At 33.0% G+C, this 22,710-nt stretch overlaps 1 protein-coding gene, 1 long non-coding RNA gene and 1 pseudogene across 4 annotated transcripts; 2 read left to right on the top strand and 1 right to left on the bottom strand.

Annotated features, from left to right (window-relative positions):
- Positions 1-1,037: 1,037 nt before the first annotated feature.
- On the bottom strand, positions 1,038-7,705 carry LOC114413246 (annotated as a pseudogene). Its single transcript, XR_003666883.1, has 13 exons — positions 7,687-7,705; positions 7,362-7,470; positions 6,472-6,658; positions 5,838-5,984; positions 5,025-5,106; positions 4,261-4,413; positions 3,707-3,880; positions 3,421-3,492; positions 3,033-3,104; positions 2,802-2,920; positions 1,983-2,068; positions 1,784-1,836; positions 1,038-1,403 (listed from the first exon to the last, which is right to left on the bottom strand). The product of XR_003666883.1 is annotated as an ultraviolet-B receptor UVR8-like (transcript).
- A 5,491-nt stretch (positions 7,706-13,196) lies between these two features.
- On the top strand, positions 13,197-20,094 carry LOC114413244 (lipase-like PAD4). Of its 2 annotated transcripts, XM_028377525.1 has the most exons (4): positions 13,197-13,356; positions 13,528-13,852; positions 17,751-18,473; positions 19,141-20,094. In XM_028377525.1, the coding sequence occupies exons 1-4, from the start codon at positions 13,328-13,330 to the stop codon at positions 19,963-19,965; spliced, it is 1,902 nt and encodes a 633-aa protein (XP_028233326.1). In that variant the 5' UTR covers positions 13,197-13,327; the 3' UTR covers positions 19,966-20,094. The 2 variants fall into 2 exon arrangements, with proteins under 2 accessions (XP_028233326.1, XP_028233327.1); XM_028377526.1 differs by lacking the exon at positions 13,197-13,356 and having other exon boundaries at positions 13,730-13,852; positions 17,738-18,473.
- On the top strand, positions 13,859-17,545 carry LOC114413245. Its single transcript, XR_003666882.1, has 2 exons — positions 13,859-17,120; positions 17,217-17,545. It is a non-coding gene; the product is annotated as an uncharacterized LOC114413245 (long non-coding RNA).
- Positions 20,095-22,710: the final 2,616 nt, after the last annotated feature.

The raw sequence follows: 22,710 nt of genomic DNA, 5'->3' as shown, positions 1-22,710 counted from the left end.
TTATGGTTAGGTACTTAGGTTATATGAATAACCTAACTATGAACACCCTACTTATTGCGACAAATCTCATTTTGTTAGTTTGGATGCAAATCATGAAACCCCCTTGGTTCATACGTCATAGAAAATAAGGTCCATTCGAAGAGAGGTTTTTGAACCCTATTGCTCTCAAGGTCAAGATGAAGCCACTACCAAACAAAACGCACCGATCATTAGATATTACTTTGCAGCAGATCAACAAAGAAGATAGTGAGCCAAAACCTAGACGTGTCAACCACCTCCACAACCATTAACATACATTTGCTTTTTTGGTTCAAACATAATTCCTATTTATGAAAACTATAACAATTACTTATTTACTTTATTGGATGAGCATGGTAAATCATATTTTAAAGATCTTAACTATTGATTTTGTCTCATAACGTGCGTTCTGTTGAAAATAGAAGTATAACAAAGCACTTTATTTTAAGTATGTATGTATTTGTTTAGGGCGTGCTTGGTTTACTACCAAAATCAATTTTACATACATTTTATCATTTTCTCTTTCTCCCTTTTTTTCATTTTCTCTCTCTTCCTTCTTTTTATCTCTTTCTTGCTTCCATCTCTTTATACTTGAAAATAGGGTGTACGCTCGAAATTTTTCTATGAATATAAGCAATTCTTACATGCTTCAGGTAATGAAGTCACCTTTTAATGATTTGACCAATCATATACTTAATTCCTTTGCTAGTTGCCACAATATCAGAATTTGTTCTGCTTTGTGCAGTGCATTTAGTTCTTGATCAGATTGAAAAATTCAGCTAATTAACTATTCACCATTGACAAGCATGGTGTGAAGTTTAGCTAGTAAGGAATCCCAGGTGGCAAGGTCATGGAGGCACAACCTCGCAGCAACCACATAGGAATTGAACTAGCAAACATGTGACTACAAGATCATGCATTTACGATCCAGTGATCCAATATTTTAAGCTTATGGTTTAGTAACTTGTTAATGTAAGGAAAAAAAAAATTAACCATAGGAATTCTCCTTGCACCATCTCTCTCAAAATAGGGAATGATTTCTATATTTATTACTAATATAAATCATGCAGAGAATGTTCCAAGCCATATTTTAAAAAACCATATTGTAACCAATACACGCAACAAACATACTGACTCATCATAACAACTGATACATGCACTAGTTCATAATTAACACTCACACATAACAGCCTCCCATGCAACGCTACTGCTTATGCACATATTTATCCTTATCCTCAGCTCCTTATTATGCATGCTGCTCTCCCTAATTGGAACACCATTCTCATTAACTTATTATTGATGTGCTATCAATTGACATCACTTTCAGGGACACTGGTATCATGCCTATTTCCCTCTTCTGAAGTTGTAGGTTGTGATCCCGAGGCCTGCGAAATCATACCAAGTTGTGTGATTGTATCAACTTCTCTTGTGTTTGAAAGAGTTTATATTCAAGCAACGACCAAACATGAGCCAAGTCAGCAAACAACTTGCTTTTCTAAGTTTCTCATGAATATCTCTCTAGCTCTCTGACTGTGTCAAATGACATTGTGAACTATTAAGTTCTCATAATATAGATAATCATCACTTCATATCTTTCTAGGTTTGAAAACTAAGCACTGATCAATGGCCAAAAAAAAAAAAGCAAAGTTCTTTACTATCCTCTACATATGCTAACTCTCTCTTCTTATAACCAAATAAATCTAACTCTGCCTTATCACTAGCAATCTTGAGACATGAGTAGTGTATATTAAAGCAAGACACTTACAGTTTCATCTGGAACAATTGCATATCTCTCTGATATGGAGGACGAGGATTTCCCTATTTAAGGCAAAAAGTCAGAACATCCAGAATCATGTTAAATTATTTTAAGGGGAAAAAAACTGATTCTAAATTACACCTCAAATGGTATACACCAGTAATGGCTAAAGAAAAGGAAAGCATCACAAATGAGCCAATGAGAGTACCTGATGATGGATAAGGTTTTGAGGATTCTATGTGCTGTCCGGAAGATCCATCAACACTGAAGGCCTCAATAATTGTTGGAACATTGCTATAAATGCCAAAAAGATCACATCATTATTCAAGCCTTGTAATGAAATGCACCCATTACCTAGACTACTTCTGCTTAGTGAAGTAGATTACCAACTTTTTCTCTTAGATCACAAGAAGTCAACAACCAACTTTTTGAGGGAGGAAAAAGAAAAAGCACATTCAAACCTACATTCTGATTGGCAAGCTTAAAAAGACAAATTGATATAAAAGAATAAGATTTTTTGATGACCAATATTATAATATAAGCTTATTCTAACAGTTAACAAAGTAATTTTTCCTGTGCTACATTAAACAGGCTAGATTTTTACTTCCCCAACTCCCCTTACAAGCCCCTTGTTCATCCACAGTTTGACTACCTACTTCATGAGTGGTAAAAACACCCAAGACCAAAATCACAAGACGGACTTCATCACCAAAGATCCTACATCCATATTCTAACGGATATGTGGCAGCAATGAATATGATGACCAAATTGATGATGTGAAATTCTATTCCCAATAGATTTTATAGCATGAATTAAGAAATCAGAATGAAGCAATTAATTTGTTCACAAAAAGGCCTTGTTCGAATCAAGAAGTTAACACTGCTAACATGATAATAACTTCGAAGTTGGAGCCCAAATAAAAGAAAATATCCCAAGTGTATAGAGCAAATGTTTGAAACAGATAAAGTATTGAAGTGGACATTGAATGTGATACATGTATATAACTCGCACATGCAAATGCAATTACCGGTCTATGGTTTCTCCATTCCCAAGTTGTCCATTTGCTCCTCTTCCCCAAGAATATACATTCTCACGTTCAGTAACAGCAATCGTGTGTCTCCACCCGCATGAGATCATTTGTACTTTCTACCAAGCCAAATAAAAGTTTGCAGAAATAAAAATAGAGGGTCATTATTATACAAAGTCAAGAATATTCCAAAAGAAGAAAACGGAAAAAGATTGTTGCAGTTTCAAGTACCTGATCATGGGGAAAGTTCACTTGCATGGGAGAGCAACAATCAAAATTGTTACCAACTCCAATCTGTCCGAACTAAGTACAATTGAAGGAGATAAAGGTTAAAATTCACCAAACAGATGCACATATGAATAAGATGTAAACAATTCATTTCCATGATTCTAGGAATTTATCTCAGGCATCCTATTTCTCCTTGGTTCAACTCGCCTTTATTCAAAATATTTTCAAATATTGTTTAGTATATTTTTCAACATGAACACATGCATGTTCGTTATTAACCAACCTTGAATTTGTATCCTCTATGTTGCGTTCAACTGTTCGTAAGAATTTCATGTTGTTATGATACAAAAAAATTCATGAAAATAGGAGAAGAATAAAAAGTACTGCCAACCTTATTCCATCCCCAGCCCAAAAGTTGTCCACTAGACGTGAGTGCCATACTATGCCTCCACCCACCTGATACCTGAAAGAATCCTAACAAACATAAGAGACAAATGCTAACTATAACCACTATACTTTGTGCCAAACACGTCACATATCCTGTTTTCACATGACTCTGTGACCAGTTTTGTTTATATTAACCAGGTTAACTTTTTAGAAAGTTATAAGCAATAAAAACGGCAAAACATGTAAATGAGACTAATGGTCACCAACTAAGCATGAATTTAAAGGACCACCTGCGAAATGAACTTATCACTCAAGGCTTGAACCTTGCGAGGCACAAGATGATCCTCAAAATCCCCATGTCCTAGCTGGCCGTATTTGCCCCATCCATTTGTGTATAATCCACCAGAAGATGAAACACATATTGTGTGCCGCCAGCCACAAGCAACCATGGCCATCTTGTCACCCTGTAAAATTTATGATGACATCAGAAGTTAACACCTTCATATGCTGCTTCTTTTGTTTAAGTTAAAAACAAAATTTAGATGCAGTTGCTTTGCTGCTTTTGCTATTGTTCTCCAATTAGAATTGAACTTTCACCTCAATAACTTGTGCCGATATTCAAAACAAACTTTTATTACGCAGATTAATGAACTCTAGTTCTAATTGAAAAACAACATCAAAGCACCTCAGTAATTGCATCTAAGTTTTGTCCTTAAGTTAATAACAAGTTTAACTTTTTCGGGAATCAAATTAAAAATTTAATCTCAATATATTTTTTTCCAAACTAGTATCATAATCACAGTCTAATCTGAAAAGGTAAGTCTGTACAAGCTTGAGAGCATACATCAACAGTCACTTTCTCAGGCAGCAATCGATCGTTTCTGTCACCCAATCCCAAGTTTCCATATCGGCCTCAGCCCCATCCATACAAATTCCCATCTTTAGTGATTGCTACACTATGTTCAGCACCAGCAGCAACCATTTTGATAGGTATTTCCTGCAAAAATACAAAGTTCATGTCTCCAAGTAGTTAAGGGAATAATAATCTGTTTGATACATATACTTTTCTGTTGTTCAATTAATTTATATAATGTCATTGTCATGAGTCATACATTAACCCTTTCTTGACAACAGAGCAATTGCAGCTGTTGTTTTTGTTGATGTTAGCTGCTTTTTCTCCTTCATTTGTTCAAATTGGAGGATATATACTTGAAACTGTTAACCTTAGCCATGCTATCTTTTAATGAATGAAGATCAGATGATGCGTTGGTTAGTTACCATGGCATTCAGTTCCACCTATTATAACGTAGTTCCAAGTTTCTCCTCTCAAAAAAATAAAAAGCAATCTTATATACCACTAACCTCATGGTTTCTGAAAATTCTTAAACTTCGAAGAGCAAGCACAGTAAAATTTCATTTGAAAAGATATAATTCTGTAACAATTTGTCTCACTATATATAACTAAGCGCACTAATCAGTTAGAATTTATTTGTCAGCAGCTTTGAGAACAGCTCAATGCTTTCTAGCTTCATTGAGTACTATTAAAAAAAAAAAATTAACCTGGATTATTAATTATAGATAACCTGGATTCAGTTCTGAAAAGAGTACCTCAAAAATTTGAATTTTTTGTGGCAGAAGAGAGTCCTCTGCGGTTCCAAGTCCAAGTTCACCATTTTGATTGCGTCCCCAACTTCAATTGTAGCAGAAAAATGATACAGCAATAGTTTAAGTAAAAAAGTACAAAATAATATTAGAACTAAACATTGAGAAATTATTTGATATAGTCTGCCTAGTAATGCAGGACATGAGAAAAAAAATGGAAAGGAAAAGAAGTTCTCTGCCATGTAAAAAAGACACATATACAATGCAATATGTCACACAGGAAATGAGAATAAAACAACATTTTTCTTTCTGCTGAAACAAAAGACCTGTAACCAGAACCTACATCTAAGATTATGTTGCAAAGAACAAATATATAACTGCCTTTTAGCCTTCCAGAACAAACAAAGGATTTTAATATTGCTATATCTAAAACGGAATGTTAAATTAGAAGGTGTATCCAGGATATATAAGAGTTAAACTATACTAGATGCATGAACCATGGCCAAGGTAGCTGAGATAAAAGGAGAACTTGGGTATGAAATCCTTTAACAGTTACTTTAGTAAGAAAAGATTCAATTCAGCAAGGGCGTGTCCCAAAAATCAAATGGACATTATAAAGCAACCTCTTAATGTTCCACTGTCAAAGATCCTCTTCAAATATTCTCTTAAGAAACATATAAAACAGAATGAAATGAAAGTAAAAAGATGGGGCCAAAGAATCAGCATGAGCTACAAAGTGACTCTCTGAGAATAGCTATTAGCCTATTAGTGCATGGAAAAAAAAGGTCGGAATAGACAAAAAGACAGATAACTACAAACCTCAGCACCTGGCTGTCCATGGTAACTGCCAAACAATGACTGTCCCCACAGGCAATTTGTTGTATCATTAGACCCTGTAATGCTTTTATGGGATGAGGAATGAGCAAGTCACTATGATCACCATGACCCAACCTTCCAAAGTCACCCCTGGAAAGCCATAATAAGATCTGCTTGAGAGCTTAAAAGATATCCGAATCACTAATATTAACAGGTAAGGTAAACCACATTTCAAAAGATTGCTTTTGATGTGAATAAAAACGGCTCAGAAATTTTCGGGCAACTAAAAAAAATGATGTTCCCAATAACGCTAAGATATCAAGTTTTTTCCTATCAACCAAATCAAACTAATTGTTCAATTTTCATACTAACAAATTATTGATTACCAAATCAAACTTGCTCTTGAAGGAAACAAGGTCAAATACTCCACCTTCATGATGTAATGAAAAAACACTGATTAGAGCATACTAACTAATTTTCCAATTAAACTAGATATTACTTGAAGCTGAATCCAACACTAAATCAGAACATACATATACCTGTGTGGTCCCATTCTAAATCAAAAGCCAGAGTAATGAGATTTCATTTATGGAAAAACATAATAGCCAAAAAATAGTTAAGATGGAGAGAATAGTACCATCCCCAACTATATACATCCCTGCCAGACTCAGAACGTGCCATAGTATGATCAGCTCCACAAGTAACACATATTATGTCTTGGCCATCCAATGCACTCAGTTTTGTAGGAAATAGTCGATCATCAGTGTCACCATGGCCTAACTGTCCATCCTCTCCTCGTCCCCACGAACAAACAACATTTCCACCTGTTAAAGAATCAAAATTAAGAAGAAAAAAATGACAGAAGTAGCACCTAGGCACAGATTGAGATAACATGAATATGATTCTGCAACAAACTATTCTATGGAAGCCACAAAAAGTTTAACAAGACAAATGAATAAAGTTAATAAGTTTACCATGGACATGGATACGAAGAAGAATAAAGAGAAGATCGATTTGAAGTATGAGCTAAATTTGCATTTATTTAATGAAGAACTTCTTACAGCTTACAAGGAAATTAAAAAGCCAATCTATTGGATGTGAATGAGACCTAGATGCAAATATCATAAAGTGATACTTATGAACACCTCATTTAGCCACATTCCAGTAGTTCAAGACAATGCCAATATCAAACATTTGATCATGTACATGCAGACACGCAGCATACATAAACCAAATAAATAAATAAAAAAAGGGTCAAACATAAACCACATAAAAAAAACTGTCTATAGATTAGGACCACAGAGAACAAAATCCTGACGCCAGAAACAAATTGATGGATTAAGTGGGGACCTTCAGATTGAGGCAGAGAAAGCATATAAAACAACAAAATTCCAAAGACTTGCAACATAAATTCATCACCCTTTTCAGAAAACTCAATATTCATTCAGCAGCACAATAACAACAATCAATATATATATATATATATATACTAAACAAAAAGATAAGTGAGAACTGATTGATGCTTACTCAGAAGTGCCACACTGTGGCTGGCACCAGCCGATACAAGAAGAACACGACGAGGTGGAGCAGCCACTTCACTCATCACTTCATCTTCCATCGGCGTGATCTCTATAGTCTACGTACACAACTTGCCGTGCTTAATTTATTGGTGAAAGAAGTTGACAAACGTGCTTCTTTAATACCCGCAAAGAAAAAGAAGCATTTTCGGAAGAATAAGAGAAACAGAAAAGAGTAGATATTCATGTTCAAAGAGTCAAAATGATTGTTTACAAAGTCTCTCCATACAAAACAAACGGGTAGGTGAAAGTTTAAGAAACTTTCTGTTACTAACCTTTAATTCCTCACCAAATTATCTGTCAACACATAACTATATATCTCTGTTTGACTGTTAGCAATATCTATATCTATTTCAAATCCTGGTCACTAAAAGAAAATTAATGTAACTACTGTGTCACTGATGTATGCAAAACAAAAATAAATAAATACAAAAGTTATAAACGTACTTCACGTTGGTTTGATAGTTACTTACATTACATGTGCACTGCATCAGAAAAAGGGTAGTGACATGTGTATTTTGCAGACACTTACACTAGGGCACGGTAAAAGTGAAAGTGACTGGTTGAGTTGGTGGAATTCAATGATGAGGGCCCCACATGTTCTATGGCACCACTCCATGTTTGTCTTGATTGGCTTTGGATCCTGTGATGTCATCTAGGATAGGACTAGGCTTGTAAAGACTTTAGAGTGATAATGCATGTAGATATCTGCGTTGGCATATGATTATCTAAAGTTCACGTGATATTACTGTTTTTAATTTTGAATTTAGGACTTGCCATAGGAATAATTTGATTTTACAGATTTCAAACATAGAGGCTCTGGTGACAAATTGACCAAATTAGACTCTTTTTACAAATTTATTTTTAAAAGGGGTTCTTTTGAAACTTTTTTTTGAGGGTCTATTTTTAGAGGGGACTCGCTAATGGAGTTGGTGAGTTGAACACGTGGCGGCACCTGGTGGACTCGCAATGGAGTTGGTGAGCTGCTATCCACATGGCGGGTCCCGTCATTCGTACCGGCGAAATATTTTTTTACGACAAAAAAATTTTTTAACTTCAAACGGGGTATAACTTTTGATAAGAATGTCCGTTTGAGGCTCATAATATGTCAAAATATTTGAAATTGAATGAAGAATCCCTTGGCAAATAGAATTTGGTCAACTCATTTTTTTAAAAAATGTCTCTAAGTAGCTCAAAAATAGGATTTAAGATTAAAAAAATGGGTGGTTGAATCTTAAATCCATTTTTTGGAAACATGAATTGACCAAATCCCCTTCGGGAATTTGCCAAGGGATTCTTCATTCAATTTCGAGCATTTTGACATATTATGGGCTTCAAACGGACATTCCTATCAAAAGTTATATCCGTTTGAAGTTAAAAAAAATTCCATAAAAAAGTATTTCGTCAGTACGAATGACAAGACCCGCCACGTGGACAGCAACTCCAACTCCACTGGCGAGTCCACCAGGTGCTGCCACGTTGGTCAATTTGTGGGCTCTGATCGGTGTTATAATGGACTTCATCATAGTTTCCTCTGAACGAGACAAAGTTCTTAAGTATTTAGCGCAATTTATAAAGGACTCAAATTCAAAAATACTGTGCGCATAGATCAATAATAAGCAACGAGTTTTTGGCCTGTGTACAAAAACAAAAATATTACGAAAAATGAAACTCATTTTAGTGATTTTATACCTGTGGAATTAATCTCACAATTTTTGACTTGTAGGTGGATTTTTTAAGTTTGCCATTAAATTACAAGGATTTAACCCTAGACAAATGGTGAAAACTACTAAGCTGTAATACAATCGGGACAAAGGGAATTTCTATTGGAGTGGTAAAATGCGTAGAAATAAGAGCACCAACGGTTAAAAGTATCTATAGGAAGAGCAAACGAGATTCAATATCCAATAGTCCTAATCGGAAATGATGGATACTAGACAATATTCAATATATTGCTTTCAGAAGAAAAAGAAAACAAAATTTCCAACTTACGTAATTGTTTTGAGTTCAAGGTTGGATATGTACATCATTCTATTAAATTTTTTTTTTATTTTAAAAAATGATCAAATCCTTGTGAACACCTTTAGGTAATAACTCAAACCCTGGTAATGTGATATTAGTTATAAGAAAATATTGTAATTATTTAAAAATAAGTGTTAAATAATTTAATGTTTTTAGTATATTGATTTTTTGTTCTTGTAACTTCTAATATATTTTTTTAAATTGTATTTTCTTTTAAGTTTAAGTGAGTTGAATTTTTTTCCTAAAGATACTTATATTAAGAGTGAGATTCGAATTTACATTTTGTATCCTTACTGGACTAATTGTTATTGAAAAATGTGTGTTAAAAGATGCTTAACATTTGTAAGGTTACATATACATGCTAAATTAGATTATGGCTATGCTTGGAATGACTATTTAAAAAGTTAGTTGGAAGCTAAAAAAACTAATAAAGTTAGAAGCTGATAACTAAAGGTTGAAAAATTGGTTTATTAAATTATAAGGGGTTAATAAAACTAATTATCGAAGAAGTTGAAAAATATAAAATAAAAAAAATTATAATTTATTTAAAAAAATAACTAGAAAACTTGATAAATATATTAAAAATAAAAATGAAAAAATATAAAAAAATAAAAATTAGAAACTAATATTTTAAAAAATGTTACTTTAAATAATGTAAAAAAAAATTAAAAATTACTATAAAAAAATTATTTATCACAACTCGTATAAAAAAATTAAAAATTAATTAAAATATCTTTTACATCATGACATATGAAACAAGATAATTTCAGTGATTTTGTTTCTTTTAAAACAAATGAATAATTGAAAATTGTTGTTAAAATGCAGATACACATTAACCGAGAGATATTGAATTTGAAGAAGAGTAGGTGATACATTTTTTTGTGTGTGAGTAGGTGATAAAATGTAGTGGACGGGGTTTGGTCTTCACGCAAACTGGTTTAACGCACATGATAGTGATGACGCTGAAGTGCTAATTAATTGCTCCTCTTTTCAAATTGAAGGCGTGTCGCTAAATGAATAGGGTTGAATTTTTAAAGTGTTTGAATTGAATTATACTAATCTTATTTCATTAAGAATGAGTTAGACAATAATTTTTTTTAATTCGATCTAACCATCTCATATAATTTAATTTATTATATATAAATTAATTATTAATTATTAAACATAAAACATTTTAGTAATTTTTATTTCACATAATTTATTAAATTATTAATTTAAATTATCTATAATTATTTAAAGTTGTTTTTATTTCAGTCTTAATTTTGTTTATATTTTTAAATGTTAATATCATATTTTATTTGTATTTAAAATAAAAATATCATATTAAGATTAAAATCATTAATTCTATTAGTTAAATATTTTCATAATTTGATTTTTTTAATACATTTAATCTAATAGTTATATGCTTAAAAATTATAGACAAAAATAAATTATAATTCTAATTTTTAAAAAAATATTCAAATCCAATTAAGTTAATTTGACTCAAGAATGGATCTATAAAATATTACAAAAATTCAACCCAACCCAAGTTAGACGAATCCGACAACCTGAGCAATGAACATGAATCAAGAAAAGGAAAATACGGAATGGTTCGTGAAAAACATACGAAAGAGTCTGAGACTTGGCCCACTTACGTGGATCCATTCTGTTACTTTGGGCAACGAGTCCACGATTCAATAAGCAAGCTAAAATGGTAGCTGGACCTTATGGAAGCTCAACTACCCAAGTGAAATTACAACAGCAAATTTTTTGGGACAAAAAAAAGCTATGAGTATTTCAGAAAACATAAGATTTCAGCTTTATTTTATAAAGGTTTAATTGCATTTTTAATATCTATGTTTTGGGTTGTATGTAATTTCAATCTATCAACTTTATTATTCTAGATATTTATTTCTATTTATTTTTAAAATCAAACAAATTTATTTCTCGTTAATTTTGTTCTACCTAAACTTTTAAATCACTATCTCTATAATTTTGTTCCTATTCATAAGATTCAACCTTTTAAAAGTTTTTTTTATTTTTTATATAAAATTCAATCCATATTATTTAATACATTAATTATTTTTGGGTAAAAAATACTCCTAGTTAAATAAGATAGAGGTTATATTAACATGTATTTAGAAGAGAGAAGTATCATTGATAGTGATATTTTTAATATATATATATATATATATATATATATATATATATATATATATATATATATATATATAAAGGACAAATTTATTATTATAAACTAAATTGAATATTTTTTTTAATCGTAATGAATTAGATAATTGATTTTTATAAATAGAATAATAGGTAATATTATCTAAAACTATAAATTTGACAAATATATCCCTGATCATATATATTAAAATTTAAGAATGTACTCCAATATCTTTATCTATAATTATTAAGAACACCAGTTATTTAATCAAATCTAAGAGAAAGAATGATCATTAGCCACTCCACCTAAATAGGTAGGGCTTAGACCTCTTGACAACGAAAAACATTCAAAATAACTCAAGAATAATGAAAATTATCCCATTTGGTATACCAATTTTTAAACAATTTTATCTTCCATCATTTTTTTAAACAACTATTTCACTGCTTTTTAGTTAGTTGTTTCCTTTTCTTACTTTTTTTAACTTTTAAATATTTTTTCTCTCTTTTATTTTATTTTTTATTTAAAATATACAGAGAGAGTGTTCCCCTAGTATATATATATATATATATATATATATATATATATATATATATATATATATATATATATATATATATATATATAAAAGTGTATCCAAATGCCGCGTGAAATTCAGAGGTGTTAACAAAGGACGGAGAGAGAGGGTTTGACTGGGTTTGTGTGTGTTGACGGCAGTTCGGTAACTCATGTCATTTCAAAACGCGTTTGCGTTTCACTTGGGGGACATCAAATTTATATGCTTATTTACCAGCGGAATTTGAAAAATGAAAGGTAAAGACTTATGAGTTATGACAAAGTCAATTAAATATTAAAAAAAATGCTGGATCTGTTTTTGCATATGTCACTATATCATATTCATTCTTATAATTTATAGGAGTAAATCGTGAGATGATAATGTGGAGTAATTTTTATCCATTTTCAAACTAATATTTTTTTCTTCTTCTAAAAAATAGGTTTGATGTAAAGCGGTAATTATTATAACATTATTTTTCACACATGAGTAAATCTTTTTAATAATAAAATCTTGACCACAACGTAACTTTAATTCAGAAGTCACTGCCGGTTCCTTGGAGTTACGATATATATACTTACTAAAACAGTACACAATAGGTTTTATTTTCTTCTATATAGAAATAAAATAAATTAAGAATATTAAAATAATACTTAAATATTTTATAAATTTTATTTAAGTTTTAAAAATAACGCAAGAATTTTTTAATTTTGTCTTGAAAACCTTTAAGTAATTGATCAAAATATTTTTAATTTATTTATTTTTAAAAAAAAATTAAAACTATAATGCAAGCTTTCGTAGGATAAAAATTCATTGCATAATTATTTCATCAAACTAAGTAAACACACTTTTAAAGTTACTTAAAGTCATAGCATTATAAAAATGGCGTATCTAGTATAGAAGTATACTCTTGCCACCTGATCCATCCCGCGTTAGTTTTTTTTTTTTTTTTTTTATCAGCGCGTTAATAGTTAATCTCTATATAGATTTCTTACTTTTTATATTATAGTACTGAATTTAAAAATAGAAAAAGCAAAAGAATTGAAGTGGTCTAAGAGCTTATATATGCAATATTCAAAAGGTAGCAAATTCAAGTTCTTTCATTCAAAGTTTCTCGAATTCCAGTCTCCGCAAGACTCCAACAACAGCAACGTAAGAAACAAGGAAGAAAAAAAAAACCCATTATTTCATTTCCATGCGCATGGCTTCCAACGAAACTTCACCGTAAGTACTCACTCTTTCTTTCTTTCTTTCTTTCTATCTATCTCTTCCCTTCCTCGGTCTTCATTTTTTCCAAAAGCAAAATTAAAATAAAGAAAATTCAAAGCCTCGAAACTTTCGAGGAAAAGTGGAAGCAATTGAGTTGAGTAGAATCGAATCGATCCGTGGTGGCAGGTTTGAGTCCCGCGAGATGCTCGCAACCTTCGTCTCGTCCACGCCGCTGCTGTCGGAGTCATGGCGCCTCTGCAGCCAGGCCAACGCCACTCCCTTCCGGACCTTCGTAACGGAGCGCGTCGGCGCCGCCGTCTACGTCGCCTTCTCCGGCGTCCACATGGCCGGCGAGTCCGACCCGAATTGGAGAAGTTTGATTCCGTTGGACAGCATCGGCGGTGTTCCTCTGTTTTCGTCGCGGCGGAGCAAGGAAGGGGAGGAGCCGGTCATGGTTCACGCCGGCATGCTCAATCTCTTCTTCTCACTTTTCAATTCTTTCCAGAACCAGGTTCGTTCTCAATTTTCAATTCTTTAAGTGCTTTTACCAGCAGCGTATTTAGATAACTATTTAGTACTATAAATTATTAAGGTAAAGGTAAAACATTCAAAAGGTACGAGAATGAGGCTTAGAGAAAAGATAAAACAAGGGGATTTTTTTGTTAAGAAATTGAAATAATTAATTTAATTTATTATAATTATGATTGAAAAGGGATAAAAGATAGCATATTAATTTAATGAAATGGAAATACCGTCCAATTTCGAAATATAGACTAAAGTCTGCCAACTGAGGTTTGAGCTAATCTTAGAATAAATTATAAGTACTAAGTTTTGGAATATAAAATAGGTAAATTATTATGTGTTCATGTGGTGTATGTTATACTATATCATTATTGTTTTCTTGGTACATGGGAATGAAAAAAGATATCATTGTTGTTTTGATGTTACTATTATTATTTAAACATTTAATTTTCATCAATTCCTCTTTATTTATAGTGCCCTAACACTTTAAATGTCATCAAAGCAACTGTCAATTATATTACAAATATCCCCACTCTTAAAGTTTCATATGTTTTTTTTTATTTTGTAAATATTTATTAGTTCCTAAAAGTATTAGTTAAAAAGATAAGTGCAGTTTTTAATTGAAAAACGAAATATAATTATTATATTAGGGATACAATAACATGTCGTCCCTTTGTTCTATTATACAGCAATTTTTTGTCGAGAAAGTTGCATCTGAATTTTAACCCAAAAGTTGCATTCCGTGTCCGTTTTGTATCGTTGTTTCGGCGATGATTGATGACTTTCGTATTTATCATCAATTACAATAATCATAATAAATGTATAAAAAGCAAAAAACATTTTTGCAATGTGAACGGTCCCGTATGACCTCATATTCTCAGACATGGGTCCCTATGGGCTATCGTTTTATAAAGGGGCGGCTAACAACCAAGCCACCTTGATCAGTGCCTAAAACAATTTATAAGCAAAATAAATAAATAAATGTTAAATGCTCCAAGATTCCAATTTGGCAATTTTAAATGGTCGACTTATACTTTTAAGTAACAGTTGCCGCCATCACCAAGCAAATCGTGCCATAAAAAAAAGATGAGAGTGGGATCAATTTGCAGAGTAAATAATGACGTAAAGAAAGACTTCCATTATCCTCGTTCAATCCTTCATCATTATGGTTATTGTCTCCCACTCCAATTCTCTGACATGTCATCATAAGTATATTTGATGGGCAGGTTAAATTAAAAAAATAATTTTTAATTTATCTCCGAGACTTTTTTCCGTGTCCGATTTAAATTAAAAAAATAATTTTTTTAAAAAAAATATTAAAAAATTGATTTTAGAATAAATAAATTAATTGTTAAATATTTATTTTTAAATATGTTAATAAATTTATTATAGCACATGTGTCTACAAAAATCATTAAGAAAATAATATTAAATTATATAAAAATTCTAAAATAAAATTAACAAATAATAAAAATTCTAGATTTTTTATTAAATTATTCAAAAATTTTAGTGGCAGGACATGTCCGGATTGAGGGTCGGAAAGCATGTAGTAATTTCGTATATGTACTCGATTTTTTGATTATTGGAAAAATTTAAACTCAAATCCGAATCAACTTAAGGATTATCCGTTAAAGTCGGAACGTGTTAAAATGCGTATTCATGGATACAAATTTTGTTGCCATGTCTAAGATGGCGTTTGTTAATGGACAAATATCTATGACGCAACAATTTGTCTTCACTCTCCACCAGCATTAGTTGACCGGTAAATGAAACCCTCATAAATCATTTTTAAATACTCATGTATCATTTTATTTGTTATTTTCTTTGGAAAAATACTATATGGGATGATTCTGTAAAACTCTATTACACTTTTTTTTTCACAACGAGTTTTATGATTAATTATTTGATTTTTATAATAATCATTTTAAAAATTATATTTATTATGCTTTTTAATTAGTTGACAGTTTAGACCGAGAGTGCATTCAAATTAAGCTCATCTTCTTTCTCTTTAACGGGATGTTAAAGAAAGAGATGATTTTTTATACTAGGATTTAGAAATAAATATATAAAACTGCAAAATAAAATAAGATTTAGATAACACATAAAAAATATTCACGTGAAAAATATTATATCTGAAACATGTCTTTGTGACTTGGGTGGGTTAGATCCAACTTTTATTACCATAGTTGTTTTAGATCACATAATTATCACAGCAGAATAGGATATCCCCTTCACATCAAATCTCTATTATTATGCCGAAGTCGGGAGCAAGAAAACAAGACTCGAGCCTTGGCGTAGTGGGCACTCTTGACTCACCTTGTCAAATTGAACAAAAAGAGTTGGCTTAATTTTGAAAATGACCTTTTCACGTGTGCAGAGAAAAGAGTTTCATTTTCACAATTCACGCCAAAGGACCGTAACTTTAAGTCGTACCATACCATGTATTTTTAATGCCCATTGCTCCGGTGGTCCACTACTATTATTTCAGCCCTCAGATCAATCAAGGTGCAAATTTTTATTATACACCCTCCCATATTATAACTTTTCCCATCTTATCTTCTCAGTAATCCTCTCCCTCTTCTACCACCTCCATGATGCCTCCGCCGCTCTTTGCCGTGCGTGGAAATTACCGGCGGCGGAGACGTTTTTTTCCTCTTTTAATTTCTTGTCATCTCCTTCAGATTCATCACTTCCGCTTCACAACATTGACCATGAGCTCTTCCTGTAACTGCGGGCTCTTAGCCTTCAACCACTCTGAAATCGCGCCGTTGACGATGACATTAGCGACGTCATCGACACCATCATCTTGACCGTTCGCAACGAGATCCTAGTGATTGCCGATCTTGGCCTCCTGCGACTCCGAATCGGCACCTCCAGCGACACGGCTACGGCAAGTGAGTTATCAGCAACAACACCGGGGTGTAAAAAATCAAAAACTTTTTCTACAATTTTGTTCTTGCGTTCATAAAAGTGAAACCTTATTTTTTTGGACGCAAGTTTTTTCCGATGGATCTGCATTTTTTTCAACAAGGTTCTGTACAATGAAGGGAGAATAATGTCCTCCGCCGTCTCCTGCCTCAGTTTTGTTCGTTGCCGCAGCGAGGGAGACACATGTGAATTTGAATCCCTAATTTACGGTTCAAATGTTTGATACGCTCCGTTTCTGCTTGATGCCATACCATGCTTTTCAAATTCCTGATTTGCATTGATGTGGCGAGATAAGAAAGAGGAAGGAAAAATACGATGCACCGTAATGGGGTGGGTTTTAAATTTATGGGTTTGTTTTATTCTTGAATAAGAATAAGAATTGGGTTTTGATTTTCAGAGATAGTGGATGGGTTTTGATTTTCACAGAGATAGAAAGTGAAGGTGCGAGCGGTGGCTTGGAGGTTCCATCGGAGGTTGCGGGAGAGGGAGAGTACGGATGAGAAGCAGGAGAAAAAAGTGGTGGCGGCACCCGGCACATAGCGGCGGAGGCACCATGGAGGTTGCAGGAAGAGAGGGAGAGGATTACAGAGAAGATGAAGAAGGGGAAAGTTATAATATGGGAGAGTGTATAATAAAACTTTGCACCTTAATTGATCTGACAGCTGAAAATAAACGGTGTATAGTGGATCACCTATGGAGTGGTCCATCGGAGCAATGGCCATTTTTAATTAGATGATTACCACTTTATGGGTCAATTTTGAGAGTAACCTTTGCTTTTTCTTTTTCAATTGGTAAATCATACTAGATGAAGTTAAAATCCGAAGTTTTTATTCATCAGTAATTATTCATATTAAAATCTTTAAATAACATTTTCTTTTGTTCTTCAAATTTCTTTCACTGGAATCTTATTCTGTTATTCATATTCTTAACTAACTGTTGAAAATTAGCGTTGCAATTCAGATGTTGGAAATAGTGGGAAGCAAAGACACTAAATCAGTTGTCATCACTGGACATTCCATTGGAGGAGCCACTGCCTCTTTGTGCACACTCTGGCTTCTGTCCTACCTCCAATCCATCTCTTCATCAGTGTCAGTATTGTGCATCACTTATGGGGCACCATTGCTTGGGAACGAGTCCTTTTCCCAAATCATTTTCAAAGAAAGATGGGGTGGCAACTTCTGCCACGTGGTGTCAAAGCATGACATAATGCCAAGGTTGCTCTTTGCCCCTATAACCTCTCTCTCTACTCAGTTAAATTCCCTGCTACAGTTTTGGCACTTGTCGATGACTTCACCAGATATGGGGAAGCTTGCAAATCAGATATCTGAAAAAGAGAAAGATAAGTTGTTCACTGCTGTAGTAGATTACTTGGAAACGGCAACACAAGATGGAGAAACATCAGTGCCAATTTTGTTTCACCCTTTTGGGAGCTACTTTTTTGTCTCAGAAGAAGGAGCCGTGTGTGTGGATAGTTCAGCTGCTATTATAAAGATGATGCACTTGACGCTTGCAACTAGTTCTCCAGCTAGTAGTATTGAGGACCATCTGAAATATGGGGATTATGTCAATAAAATGTCTGCACAAACATTGTATCAGAGCAACTCCATGCAAAAGAGCATTCCTGATTCGAGCTATGAAGCAGGGCTTGAATTGGCCATTCAGTCTTCTGGCATAGCAAACCAGGTAATTGCAATATCTATAATAGATGTAATATAAAATGATTCATGTGTGTACCTAACAGTTAAAGCTTTGTGGGTTCGTAGATTCAGATTCTAAAAGATTTAAGTGGTGCTAGGTGGGCCTATACAGTATCACCTAAACAACTTAAAGCTTTTACAATAGGCGGATGATGACAATATCCTGTCTCTTCTTTAAACCTTCAAATACCAAATTCGAATCTATTTTTTCATTTCATACAAAGTAGGAAGAATAAATCTCCACTTATTTTCTTAGATTATCCACACGTGTGGTAACATGTTTCCTCACGATAGATCCACGTTCAGCAGAAGCCATGTGTTGGGATGTATATCCAAACACAGCATGACCATCTTTCACTTTAGTCCCTAAATTTACAAAACACTCACTTTTTCTTGATTTTACAAAATTTCTTCACTTTAGTCTGTCCTTTTATTCCAACATTTTTCTTTAACAATAAAGATTAAAGGACATTTTGCAAATCTTGGTAGAGTTAAAGATTAAGGTGATTATGACTAAACAATTTCAAGAACTGAAGGGGGACTCTATTGGGAAAGCAGTGTCTATGATTTTTGCAGTGCTTTCTCACTTATATAGTTATGTTATCCATTCATGATTATTTTCACTGAACAAGTTACTGTGATGTAACCAACAGGAATCAGCTATTACATCCGCCAAGGAATGTCTGAAGACAACAAGGAGAATGGGTCCTTCACCAACCCTGAATGCTGCAAGCCTAGCACTGAGCTTATCCAAGGTGGTACCTTATAGAGCGCAAATAGAATGGTACAAGACTTGGTGCGAAAAACAAGATGACCAAATGGGTTATTATGACTCATTCAAAAGCAGGAACTCTTCCAGTTCCAAAAGGGGCATGAAAGTCAACATCAACCGTTGCAAGCTTGCCAGGTTTTGGAACAACGTTATTGACATGTTGGAAAGGGGTGAGCTACCTCATGATTTTGACAAGAGAGCCAAGTGGGTCTATACTTCACACTTCTATAAGCTATTGGTTGAGCCACTGGACATTGCTGAATATTATGGGAAGGGGATGCATAGAACCAAGGGCCATTACATACAGCATGGTAGAGAGAGAAGATATGAGATTTTTGATAGGTGGTGGAAGGATGAAACGGTTACTACTGGTAAAGAAGAAAACAAGGAGAGGAGCAAATTTGCTAGTTTGACCCAAGATTCATGCTTTTGGGCCAGAGTGGAGGAAGCAAGGGACTGGTTGAATTGTGTTAGAAGCGAGAGAGACACTAACAAGTTGGCTCTATTGTGGGATAAGATTGAAAATTTTGAGAAATATGCCATAGATTTAATTGAAAATAAGGAAGTGTCTAGTGATGTTCTCTTTAAGAATTCAAGTTACAGTATATGGGTGGAGGATTTAAGAGAACTGAAACAACTGAAAGCAAAGGTGCAAAGGTTTCCTCATCAGTTTACTGGTTTTCTAGATGGGGAAGTAGTTCCTTAGTTTGTAATTTGGAACCAATAAGCTTAACTCATTGTAAGTGTAGTATGCATAAGAACTGCTTCCTTCTGCAAAATATCTCGTTTTGCTTAGTTATGACTTTTTGTCACGTCAGAGTTTCACTTGAATACATATACGAGAGCAGGGCCAAAGTGAATCATTAAAATATTAATAACAATCACATAATATATCAAATTCTCTTACTGTGGTAACACAATGTATATAAGTGAAATTAAAAGAAAGAATATTGTGACTGGACACTAGTGGTGCATTCAAATGAAATAGGTATTTTAATATCAAGAAGTGCTTGAGATAGTCAAGCAAACATCACGTAATTACAACAAGGGATATTAGCAAACACCAGTGTCGTGTCCAAAAGAAGTGCATCAGTGAGTGTGACTCACTATATCAATCATACAAACATCACTATTTCAATCACACAAACAATAGAGTATCACTGAGCAACACATTACCCATCAAACCTACGCCATTGCAATGTTACCTCAAGACGTGCCCTCGCATTATCTAATTGTTGATGGCATCCTCGTTCTTAGCCATATCTACCGTGCGTGCATTACGGAACCCCTGGAATGAATTAATATGGAGGTCCAACTGAAGAACTGCTTCTTGGTGCTTGAGTCCATTATCTTTCAGAATTGGCGTTCCTCCCAATTATACTTCATGCCACGTAGAATTTCATTTTTCATGGTTAGAAGCATTCCATCATTTGAAAATTCATGGATTGCCCGGTCAATCTTAGCCAGAAATTCTACAACGCTATCATCAATTATTCTAAGTATGGTCTTGGTCTGAACAGCATGGATAATCTTTGCAAGATTTATGTATGCAGCTCTTTTTCCTTTAACTGGCAAAGTGTTGAGAACAACCCTGCTCTAAGTGTGTTCCTGACGATATACTCAGCAAGATATGCAATCTAATCTTGAGGTACCTCTATACCTCGCAGCATGTCCTCAACAACAGTGACATTTTGAAATGACGACATTGTCTGCAAATCAAAGAGAAGCCATACATATATAGATTATGAATATATCTGAGTGTGTGCAGAGGTGATCATGAGTTGCTCAAAACTTGAAATAATATAGATTTTAAAACAAACTTCACCTCTAAACACTCAATGTGCTTTTATAGGAGCTCAAGTTTGACCATCACCACATATAAGACTAGATCGCGTTTTGCACTTCACCTTAATTTCTTGAAACCTCCCTCTCCCTCTCTCTCTATCTGCAAGTTATTTTCTTGCAATTCATAGTATGCATTTTATTTCCATTTCATCTACAGAAGATCATAGCAGACTCTGCAAGTCTGCAAAATTAATCCACAAAGGAAGTTGTAACCTTTACATTTGAGATTAACGCAACACACATAGTATCACATAAGGCAACCACCACCAAACTAAATTTTCAACTATTTTTTATTAATCTGTTAATCGAATGCATGAAACAGAATCAATTAATAATACGTAAAAGAATGCACTGAAACAAAAAGAATAGCTTAAATCTTGAAATCACATAGATTAGATTAGAGTAAGCATACATTGATCGGTTAAAAGAAATGTGTATTGAAGAAAGAATCAGTCAGCGTAAATCGATCTAAACTTAGAATCAATCAATCAACCATTGGAACATTAGAACAAGTTTCCTAATCGAATTGGTGCGAGCAACTTTACCACTATAATACGGTTTTGGGTGCAACAGATTACAGTTTTAAGAGGTAATTAGAAGGAAAGAGACGATGAAAGAGATAAATTATTTTTTAGAAATTAAAAAAAATAAAATTAATTTTTATAATTAAGACAAAATGTTATTGAGTATTTGAATCAATTAATATGAAACTCTTCCAGCTAAGTGATTTTAAATTCGAGTTTTAGCGTACAATTATGTTAAATAATTGAAGAAAAATTTGTGATCTATAATAATTTTACCGAGACTTGAAAATAATTCTAATCTATACAAAATAATAAATTAATGAGTGAATAAATATTGGTATACAAATATTTAAATTAAAAAAAGTTGAAATGAGACGACAGTCAAGTCAAAAGGTAATAATTAAGTAAAATCGTTTCGCAACTGCTTGACTTCAAAATTTGAATATCTGACTCTCTATAAGAAAAAAAGTGCTTAAAGTACAGTCACTTCTATCAGAACTTGAAACAAATCACGGTGGGTTAAAAATAAAAATAGTGAATCTACCTAAATTTAATTATAGAAAAATTGTTCTGTAAATAAAATTATAGAAAAATAGAAATCCTTTTTTTGTTAAGAAAAAGGAATGAATTTCTTTCTTTTCCTTCGTAAATGTTTTTTTTTTCAATCGATAATTTAATTTCTTCATTTTTTACATTTAATGTTTTCCAACTTTACAATTTGCATTAGACCACTCAACTTATCTTACGGGTCCAATGATGTGTATAGCAACGCCATAAAGGATCATATATTATACATGATATCATTTCGCTTGCTTGCTTGATTATTTTTTTCCAAAGGAAAGATCAAGGTGGGATATGAAAATCGATGAAAGCAAGCAAAAGATGAGAAAGGAATAATTTACCACAAGTGTTAAATCCAATGGAAGGAAAAGGTTTGTGGGAAAGTGAGTATTAGTAGTTAGTACTTCGTGGACAGGCCATTTGAAGATAAGAAACAACACTATCATGCTCTCTTCACATTCTCCTTTATATATATATATATTTTCATTAGGGAAAATTCATGAATTTTCAATTAAAACTTT

Source organism: Glycine soja, chromosome 5 (genome assembly GCF_004193775.1).
Source record: "Glycine soja cultivar W05 chromosome 5, ASM419377v2, whole genome shotgun sequence".
Classification (NCBI taxonomy): Eukaryota; Viridiplantae; Streptophyta; class Magnoliopsida; order Fabales; family Fabaceae; genus Glycine; species Glycine soja.
Note: the sequence above shows the minus strand (reverse complement) of the source record. Positions and strands in the feature narration are given on the sequence as shown.